At 43.4% G+C, this 10,142-nt stretch overlaps 2 protein-coding genes across 2 annotated transcripts; one reads left to right on the top strand and one right to left on the bottom strand.

Moving 5' to 3' along the window:
- The first annotated feature begins 710 nt into the window (after positions 1-710).
- On the top strand, positions 711-4,374 carry cUnh17orf67 (chromosome Un C17orf67 homolog). The gene is made up of 4 exons (XM_083983802.1): positions 711-795; positions 1,983-2,083; positions 3,501-3,632; positions 4,311-4,374. The coding sequence occupies exons 1-3, from the start codon at positions 741-743 to the stop codon at positions 3,615-3,617; spliced, it is 273 nt and encodes a 90-aa protein (XP_083839928.1). The 5' UTR covers positions 711-740; the 3' UTR covers positions 3,618-3,632; positions 4,311-4,374.
- Positions 4,375-5,682: 1,308 nt separating this feature from the next.
- cbx8b (chromobox homolog 8b) lies at positions 5,683-9,186 on the bottom strand. The gene is made up of 5 exons (XM_083983608.1): positions 9,054-9,186; positions 8,877-8,920; positions 8,570-8,635; positions 8,346-8,412; positions 5,683-7,248 (listed from the first exon to the last, which is right to left on the bottom strand). The coding sequence occupies exons 1-5, from the start codon at positions 9,120-9,122 to the stop codon at positions 6,400-6,402; spliced, it is 1,095 nt and encodes a 364-aa protein (XP_083839734.1). The 5' UTR covers positions 9,123-9,186; the 3' UTR covers positions 5,683-6,399.
- Positions 9,187-10,142: the final 956 nt, after the last annotated feature.

Raw genomic sequence — 10,142 nt, 5'->3', positions numbered from 1 at the left:
CACCGGTAAAACAGGTTGGAAAAACACGAGTGGGTTGCCTGAAACGCTACAAAGTCGTAAGTTGTGACTTGAAGCTGTAATTTACGATTTCAAAAGCCTGCCTGGAACGCAGCATTAGCGAAAACGACCGGACCACTCACTTCTGCTTTAAGTAAGCAGTGATTTGCGCTGTTTAGGACAAATAAACAAGACAGGTAAGCACAATAAATGATTCCCTGTGCAGTACTTTTTGAATGATATGGCGAGCCACTACGAAGTTGTGATTTATGGCGGCATGTTATGAGTTGCAAACGGTTAAAAAAAAAAAAAAAAAAAAAACACTTTTGTGTCGCCCCCAATCCTGACATGGGATCTGCACCCCTGCCTAGTGCAATGGTTAAAACAGCTTCACATATTGCAAATCTGTAAATGAGTGTGTGTACTGCCATCTAGTGGACAGACTGTTCCCTGCCTCAGAAGACCTCATAACACCAGGGTGCTCTAATTCAATCCTTCCCTAATTATTTTGTAACTACAAAATCTATCACATGGATCTACATAGATTATGTTTATATGTAAACAGGTGTATCACCATTGAACTTTCAACTTAAATATCTCCTCGGTAACATGAGCAGGTATGTGACAGTTTGTGGGTGACGTGCAGGAGGAGGTAGGAGGAGAATTTTTCCCTTCACCCCCACTGGACTCTGGTCAGGACCTCAGAGCAGAGACGGCTGCAGCAGGGAAAACAAGTGTAGAAGATGAAGAAGCTGGTGGTGTTTTTGCTCTGCCTGGTGCTGCTGACCGTTCACACAGGTAGGACATTCTCAGGGGTTTGAGGAGAGCAGCTGTCACCGTGAACTATCAGGCTTCAGGAGAATAACCTTTTGTGCTTTTCCTGCACCCTGATTCTGTGACAGTGAAATATCAGAATATTCAGGTTCATTAGATCTGAAATGAGTTGTGAGTAATAGAGGTAAATGTGTGGCCTCATTTCAGATGGATTTTGCACGTATTTTCTTGCATGACTGCATTACATAACGGAACTGAGAGAGAGACAGATTGTGTTTCAATACTTTTTTTTTTAGCATCACCAATTTTGCATTATTACATTTTACAGGTGTTGCATTTGCATGTACAACTGATGTGTTTTTCAACGTGAACTCGTGATTAAGCAAGATCTTCACAATTATCCATTTATCAAATTATCAAGGGGGGGGGGGCACACATGTTTTTCAATAAGAAAGCTGCAGACTGTGGTGGGTGTTTTGCCACGTCGCTGTGAAGGTCCAGCAGCAGCAGCAGCAGCAGCAGCTCTGGCCTTGTGTTGATAGAGCTGGGTTCATTTCCACAGCAGCTCCCTCTGGCAGCCGAAGAAGAGAGATCTCAGCCCCCGCTGCCTGCTGGGGTCACGTGCTGCACGGGCCCGACTCCCCAGGGAGCCGGGACGATGAATGGGCACTTTGTTACCTTCCACTACATACCCTGCCTCCCAATACAGGCCTGGGCTGTAGAGAGAGGGAGACAGAGACAGAGTGGCCTCGCACTGCAGAGGCCACTGTGTGAGTGAGAGAGAGAGAGAGAGAGAGCTCCCTCGGGGCTGGCGTTGGGAATAAACAGCCTCACATGGACTAGCCAAACAGATTGGGTCAGCCACAGCCCACCAGTAGCAGATAGTGGTGAGGGGTTCATTCATGGGTCTGAACACACACAGCTCTCAGTGAGAGGAATGTGGTCCTGATCAGCCAGCACTCAGCCACCCAGCAAACAGCTGTGGTGTTCATCACAAAAACAAAATAACTCAGGCTGAGGTCCAACTCAGAGCTCCTGACTCACTTGTAACGAGGAAGTAAAAATAGAGGAAACCAGCGACACACAAGACTAGAACAAAATGAGTCAATGAATCAGCTCCAGTGTGTCCTCCTATCAGATGTGTCTGTCACAAGACATTATGAGTAAACACCTCATTTCTTTGCAGTCTGACTCTTATCTCTCTCCCTCAGATGCCGGTCCTATCATCAAGGAAAGCTTTGCTAAGCAGCTTCTCCGCAGCAAGAGGCAGGAGCGGCCAATGAAGGCCGGCCACCCCGATGAGCCAATGAGGGTAAGGTTCATCCTGAGCAAAGAGCACAAAGCAGAGATAAACTGAGCCCTAAAGGTTTTTGGTGAAAGCTTTAGTCCAGTACCGTCTATCAAGCATTTATGAGAACTACATGAGCAGGTAACACCTGAACAAATAGAACAGCTTAGTGTTTATTCACATTGACAATTATTTGAAGGAGTTAGAGCTGTTGACAGCTGTTGTGGCATATTATATAAACTGCAGTAAGGGTTTACATCAGGGTGTTGAACGTGTGGCCCATGGGCCAAAACCGGCCCACCAGAAGGTCCAATCTGGATGAATTTGCCACATGTGACAATTACATAGACCAGTGGCTTTCAAAGTGGGGGCCGGGGCCCCCTGGGGGGCCGCTTGGGGATGATAGGGGGTCCTCAGCAAATTGGAGTGAAGATGAAAAAAATGCAAATAACAAAATAAAATCAAATGATTATATTTTGAGAATTATTATGGAATATCATTTATAGTAATATAACATATTGAAACCTTATTTGCCATCACGCTCATCTATCATTCATGACATCATAAACTGTGTTGACTGTGTTGTTGAATTGCACATATTTTTCTCAAGGATTTTCAGGTAGTTCATAATGTTTTGTAAAATGATAGTTCATTAACTGTAAATACCTTAATAATTTACTTGTACTTCTTGGCACTAGAACAAAGTGTTCTAGTTATTTATAGGTAGGCTAATTGTGCTATTATCTTACTGGTCCGGCCCACTTGAGATCAAATTGCGCTGTGTGGCCTCAGAACTGAAACGAGTTTGACACCCCTGGTTTACATAGTGCTTCTAAATACTAAAGTAATGTGTGCTTTGTTGTGAATGTGTACACTGAATATTCATTCATACTTTATTATCATCAGTAAAGAAGATTATTATTCATTTATTTTGTATCCAAATCCAAATCTAAAATACCTTGATGAAATGTATTAAAATTATTTTTTCAACATAAGTGAAATTTGAATTCATGATATAAAAATAAACAATGATCTGTAATGGTCACTGTGGGACTGAGGAGGATTTTTAGCTGATCACATTGTGTTTCTCAGCAGAACCCTGACAACAGACTAAGATTTTCCCCCTGACACATCACCAGCCCTTTTAACTGTGTAATGTGTCTTTATTGAATGAGGATCTAGATCACCTAATTTAATTCAGCTGAATAACATGTGACACTATTTCTTCAATTTCTTGCCTGAGGAAAATGTAAAGCGGCTGTTCATCATTATTCAAGTCTCAACATGTTCCCCTCCTCTGTTTAGCTGCACTCCTCTCTCTGTTTGTATTGTCATATAGAGAATGTAGAGTTTTATTCTAGCTGGGTGATTTCCCCTGTCATGTGTGCAAATGTGCTTTCCCCTGTTGCTTGACATCTTTGTTTTATCTCTGTCCATGCAGGAGCATCTGCTCCACATGCAGGCTCTGGATCAGAGGGCCCAGGAGACCAACCTGGAGAACTGGCTCAACCCTCACTGCTACCCTCGCTGCAACAGGAACTATGGATACCCTGTGTGAAGATGATTACTGAAGGTTGTCACAAGTCTCCACTTTCACTTTCAAAGCCACATCCTTGCTGTGGATGCACACGGCAACATCGCTTTTTATTTAAATCAGTTTATTTTTTTTTATTTTTTTTATTTTTTACCAACAGGCAGTATGCAAAGTTTTCTTCACACTTATGCAAGTGTTACCTTTTTCCTTTTCATGATGAATTACTTGCTGCTGTTCAAGAAATATGTCACTGCTGTTGTGTTTTTCTGCTCTTCCTGTTTCTCTCTGATTTTATCACATCTGTTAGATGTAATGATAACTTTTGCACCCTGCAGTTTCAGAGTCGGGCTGACAGGCACATGTCATCTTGCAGGCTATGACAAATAATCTAATAATTTTAACATGCTGGTAGAAAAAGAAAGTTAATTCAATACTAGAAACTCTAATAATAATAATTCAAGTGATCAGGTAGTTTTCAGTTTACATAATAGAAGAATCTAAACTATGTTTAGGTTTTGGAGGATGACATGATTCATGGATCAAAAAAAGAAAATCAGAATAATCAGAAGAATAACAATAAAAATGTATAATAATAATTGTTAAAACACACAGAGAGAGATCAGATACACTCTGGTGCTATTTTTTCTTTTGCATTCAACTCTCCTGATGTTGACTGTGTCTTGTATGAGTCATAATGGACTTTTTTTCTCTCCACAGAATTGACAACATAGACTCAACAATGGCAACTGGGAAGACTTCCTCTCTCTTTCCTGAGATATAATGACCATGTGCATAATGCTGAGTAAATGTTCATATATATATTATATAATCCTGCTGTATCACAGCTGTGTAGTTTGCTGTTTTCATTAATTTTTGCATGTATTTCATACGAATCCTTTGTATCATGTATCGCCTCAGAGGGAAGTTTGTTGAACAATTAAAAATAAAGCAAAATGCATGAATGCTTGTGTTGGAGATGACTGTGTTACGGCCTTCCTTTAGTTTTCAGAAAGGGGAGGGGCGCTGACGTTACCTCGGGGAGACGCTCTATAGGCTGGCTGGCCTATAGAGCCTGGCTTTGGTCACACTTGGGCTTATATGTAAAAACTGAATTTATAGTTTGATGGACGTCATGACGTAAGTTGTAAGTCAGCTAAACCAGAGAAAATAACATCCCTTTTATCTAGGCTATTTGTTTTTATTATTAGCCTATCATAACTTATTATAGGCTAGACTGCCTCTAAATCTCTCCATATATTGTGTGATTAAAAAGCTTAAACCTTGTTAACATTTTTATTTCGTTAATGCCACGTTTAGTGCATGAACCTGTGAATGTACCGTCACTGTCTGCAGTGTAGCAGCCTACATTACTGATGAGCCGCAGGCTGAACCGGCGGACTGCGAACTTCGACCGGTCAGAAAATAGGTTATTTTACCAGCCCGTCCAGAGATCGGCCTGCCCGATGCGAACAGGGTCAGATGATAAACATTCTGGTGTGTGGCTCTGCTCCGTGTGTAGCTACGGTGTTGTTCTAATAACATGAAATAAATCAATAGACTGATCGCCACTGATTCAGGGCCTGTCACACTGACAGCTGCACTGAGGCGCGGATTTAACATTTAGGTATTCAAACGTCTCATTCAAAAGTGATTTATAAAAATCCGATAGAACATGTCCGACAAACACCATAAAATGAAAAGGTCCTCTCTGGGCCGGGCCGTGGGATTATGGGCTGTCACCAGCTCTGAGCAGCCGCGCGTGGAGCCTCTATAGATCAGTGACGTTTCACCACGAAGCCCGAGGCCTCCTGGGTAATAATTGAAGGGATTTTTTCCCCCGCGCGTGGGATTAATTTCTCATTGAGCTGTAATTGAAGCAATTAAATCTAGACAGGAGAACGGGTCGTTTTAGTTGGGCCTAAAAAGCCTGACTGCGCCGCGGGCTCTGAGCTAACCTACAGTCTAATCTATGGATTTAGGTGTTGCGTTCAAGGCCGACGGCGCAGTGGTCAGAAATGACTGAGACATTTAAACAAGAGGAAATGAGAAAATTCAACGTATTTATTGAAAAGCGTCTAAAAAGCAATTCGACACCAACTTCGTTATTTGCATTATTACAACAAAATGTAAACCATATGGTGAGGAGTTCAATGCGCCTTGGGAAAACTTTCAAAGTGTCTGTTGGATTTATTTATTTCGCTTACAATTAGAAATGTTAGAGACATTGCAAACCCAGTCTTTAAAGACTACCAAACGGATTATTTCTTAATACTTTTGACTTCAAAGTGCTTTAGTTTTTATTTTATTTTATTATATATATATATATATATGTGTGTATTTAAACCTTACTGAATTGAACAGGGTAACTTCAGTCTAATCAATTCAAATTATAGAGATATATTCAATCCAGACTGGATTTTATATCTCGCCTCATAGCTTTCTAGCATTAGCTCAGGCTGGAAACAGGGACAAAAATACATTCTAGTTAGTTATATTTGCAAAATAGTCAAATTCACAAGCTCTGTACAGAAAGTAGCCAGCTGCTGCAAAGGAAACATGCAACCCATTCATGTTCACCTGTGCATGGAGCAAAATGGACTTCATTTTGATTTGGTCAATACATTAAATAGATGTCCAAATTTATAATATATACACATATGCACATCATGTAATTTGCCTTTATACATTACATACAAAAATGTTTTTGCTCAATAATCACACTATGTCCTATAAACGTAAGAATGATCTGATGAAAGTCAGAGAAAACAAAGTGTGGCATAAAAAAAAAAAAAAGGCAGGCAAACAATCATCTTTTATCTTTGAAGAAGCCTTTAGAAGTGCTGCTCTCCTTGATGGTGACAGTCAGGAAGTTGGTGGTCACGTCCGTCACCAGGACCTTTTCCACGCTGCCGAGGGACGGCCTCCACAACACTTCGTCCAGGTCGTCGTCGAGCCGGGTCGGAGACGGCCTGTCCAGGAAGTAGGGCTTCTCCATCAGCGGGAGCTGAGGGGGACGACTCAGGCTCTGGCTCATTTTGGGCTGGTGCTTGAAGTGTACGGGCGCCAGGTAGCTGGGTCCCTCCTTAGTCCTGTGTGTGTCCGCGTTTATCCTGTGCGTATGCAGGCGGCTGTCTGAGTAGAGCTGCTTGTAGGAGCTACCTCCGGAGTGCTCCCTGTTCTGCTGGTGATGGTGGTGGTGGTGGTGGTGATGGTGGTGTTTGTGGCCGTGGTTCTCTGGATGTCTGTGGGCCACTTTGAACAGCCTCATGTCCTCGACCCCCTGGAGCTTGGCCAGTTTGTGCGAGCTGTGGCTCACCTGCTCTTCTGCCCTCCTCTTGTGGGGCTCCGAGGCCGCGGGGCTGTAGCTGCCGTCCTTGAAGCGGGGCTTAGGCTTCGGCCCTCTCTTTTTGGGCACATGAATGAGTCTGTCTGGGCCGCTGTGCTGCAGGGAAGGCTGCTGGAGCTCTGGAGGTCGAACCCGAACGCTTTCTCCACGGTTAACGGTGCTCGGTGGGAAGATGGTGGGAACAACAGTTCTCAGGCCCTCTCTAGCTCTGGGGGTGACAACTGGCTCTGGGGTTGGGTAGGTGATGTGCATCCCTCGGACTGCTTCATTCCTGAACTCATAGGACTTGGTTTTCACTTTGGCCTGAGCCTATGAGACAATTTTTTATAAAAACACAGAGAAGTCATTATCCAAAAACTAAAAAATGCTTTAAACACCGTAACAGGCATGAGTATATTAATGTAAAGATAGAAAGATGTGTCATCCCCCATCATGATGTATTGCAAATCACATTCTTTACAGACATGTTTTAATCATTTGAACAACTGTCTGGATACAGGTAGATTTCCATGACATCAACACAAACTTTATGGCAATGTTTGTAATTAATTCACTTAATTTAAAGAGAATGTGCAAGATGTTTTATGTGGGTATGAAATTAGTTATATGAGGATCTCAGGTAGGAATCATTCATATATCTCTATTTTTCTTTTTTAAAGGAGCATTTTATGGAGCCAATTTATTTCCTCATTCTGGGAAAGATGTACTGGTGTGGGCGGAGTTGTGTTTTGTTTAGCCAGTGTGTAGCAGGTAAGAGAAATCATCCATTATCAAATAAAACACATCTTAGCTTTTACTCCTCACTTATCCAACTCTATGAAACAGGTCTATTGGTCGTTATTTCAATTATTGCCCATGTCTGACATATATCTTTTTCTACACACAATGAAAAGAGTCAACCTGAGTTACAAATATATATGCCAATAGGTTTTACCAGCTACACCATGTGACTGCATTTATTAGTTAAATTCCGCCACCGCCTCTATATACAATAGTAAATATCAGCATCTGAATTTAATGAGAGGATTTGGCACAAAAACGGGTTTTCACAAGGATTAAGGACTGCACTGCAGTGAGTGCGTCTGGACCAGACTGGCTGTTTGTTAGCTATTTCTAACACAGCAACAGTTCCACATTATCTTCTACACAGGCTGAATACACACACTAATGGATGGCAGCTGTTTTGAATATGCATAATTAGCATAATTACGGAGCTTTCCGCGATCCTAAAGACCGATAACAGTTTGTAAGTGTTGTGTGAAGTTGACAGCTAAAACATCAACACATATTATCTAGGCTTGACACAAATGAAGTCTTAGGAATTTGGCTTGGTGACACTGGTCGTGTAAATTAGCCGTGACCGTGCGATTCATTACAGACCCACGAGACAGAGGTGCTGAGATTACCTTGAGCAGAAACGTCTTGGGTTTTGGTCCTCTCTTCTTGGGCCCATACAGCTCCCTTTCACGCTCCCTGTGAAAACACAGCAGCACAACAGACTCCCATTTTGAGTGTCACAGAGCAAAGTGCAACGAGGACACCATATATTATTACTGGACATGTTAACACAGAGCGGCTCTGCCCACACACACACACACACACACACACAGGCCGAGCCGAGACATCTCACCTCTGCTCAAAAGCGGCGAACAGGCGGGAGTCCAAGATGTTCTCCTCCGGCTCCCAGGTGCTGTATCTGCGGATTCAAACATCCAGTCAGATCGAGGAAGCGTGCCGCTGACACACACGGTGTGAGGACGGCCACGGCGTTAGCCTGCCTGCTAAAAAATCTCCATCGTGCTGTGTGCTGTGCACCTCCTCAATTTTAATCCGGCTGGCTGGCTCGCTAGCTCTGGCTGAGCTAACGACAGCCACAGCCGACACACACAGTACAGACACCACAACACATGCAGGAGACACAATGAAGCAGCACTTACTTAGGAGACCAGCCCTTCCATTTCACTAGGTATTCAATCCGACCCTGCATACCACCAGAGACACAGAAATCACTTGGTTAGCTTGCAGGGCAACAGTAACGTTTGTATTTGAGTGCCGCGGCGGTGCGTTATATTCACCGCTGTAGAGAAAAGCAGCATGTTACGTGTGACGCCTACCTTCCTTATCCTGCGTTTGATAATAGACTCCGCGGCGAACACCCTCTCCCCGACGGCAGACAGCTCCATGTTTACTCCAGTGCTTCCTACCGTTAGCTCGGCGGACGCTAACGTTAGCAGAGCAGATATTTTTCTCCCGTCCCAGGCGCTCTGAATTCCCGACAGACCATAATACTCCTGAACAGAATGGACGTCAGCGCATTTTTTTTTTTTTTTTACTGCGTTGCTTAGGAACCGCAGTCGGTGGAACCTCTACACGAGCGCCCATTGGTCCAACCGTTGCTACGCTCGGGTTGCTAAGTGAGGGGAGGAGCGTGAGCCTGTGTGAATTCTTTCGGGGGGAGAAAATGGTGGCTTTTTTTTTTTTTTTTTTTGCTTCCCCGCGCGAACAGTGAATCATTTCGCGCAAAGTTATGTGAGCCGTTCACTGCACGTGGTATCAAAAGTTGTCTGGTTATAAACACGCCACGGTGTCGCCGTGTAGAGAAACTAGGGCGTAACAGTGTTATTCGGTTTCTGTTTACCGCTTGAGGAACAGTTGAGACAAACGAGACATCCCTCATTTTCTCTGAGACCATCCAGTATTTTATTAATCAGCTGATGAGCAGAGTTTATTGTTTTAGGCCGGGACGCTCTGCGCGATCTCGTTACAGAATGATCCTCCGCCCGCATCCATCATTTGTCCCCGCGTGTCAGGCCATCAACGCACTATTTCTGTCACGCAAATTTTGTCGGCTATTTATATTCATATTACAGGCCCGTCGACTTAAAAGCCTGCGTGTTAACCTTGTAGGCAAAATTTTCAGCCCGTCTATTTTTGGCCAATATTTATGGCTTTGTTCCTATCTTCTCAAGCGACATTTTCCACGTCGGGTGGAAGTGGGTGAACTCGGAGTTCACTGGAAAAACTTCCAACAACAAACAAAACATAGTGTCCGGGGGGGTTCTGTCACAGCCCATTGTACAAGGCGTAGAGTGAGCGTGCATTTTAATATCTAGTGCAGGAAAGGAAGCTGTTGTCATGGTCGTAAATAAGCAGGATGTGATGCGTGTTTATCTGTCGACGCAGAGGGAAGCTATACATTTCTA

The sequence above is a fragment of the Trachurus trachurus genome, assembly GCF_905171665.1.
Source record: "Trachurus trachurus genome assembly, chromosome: 1".
Lineage (NCBI taxonomy): Eukaryota > Metazoa > Chordata > Actinopteri > Carangiformes > Carangidae > Trachurus > Trachurus trachurus.
This window is presented reverse-complemented; position numbering and strand designations above follow the sequence as displayed.

Excerpts from the sequence above, each read along its gene's own strand:
- cUnh17orf67 (XM_083983802.1), top strand. The coding sequence starts at position 741 with ATGAAGAAGCTGGTGGTGTTTTTGCTCTGCCTGGTGCTGCTGACCGTT. Across the intron at positions 796-1,982 it reads GCTGCTGACCGTTCACACAG|ATGCCGGTCCTATCATCAAG; the intron begins GTAGGACATTCT and ends TCTCTCCCTCAG. Across the intron at positions 2,084-3,500 it reads ACCCCGATGAGCCAATGAGG|GAGCATCTGCTCCACATGCA; the intron begins GTAAGGTTCATC and ends CTGTCCATGCAG.
- cbx8b (XM_083983608.1), bottom strand. The coding sequence starts at position 9,122 with ATGGAGCTGTCTGCCGTCGGGGAGAGGGTGTTCGCCGCGGAGTCTATT. Across the intron at positions 8,921-9,053 it reads TCAAACGCAGGATAAGGAAG|GGTCGGATTGAATACCTAGT; the intron begins GTAGGCGTCACA and ends GGTGGTATGCAG. Across the intron at positions 7,249-8,345 it reads CCAAGACGTTTCTGCTCAAG|GCTCAGGCCAAAGTGAAAAC; the intron begins GTAATCTCAGCA and ends ATTGTCTCATAG.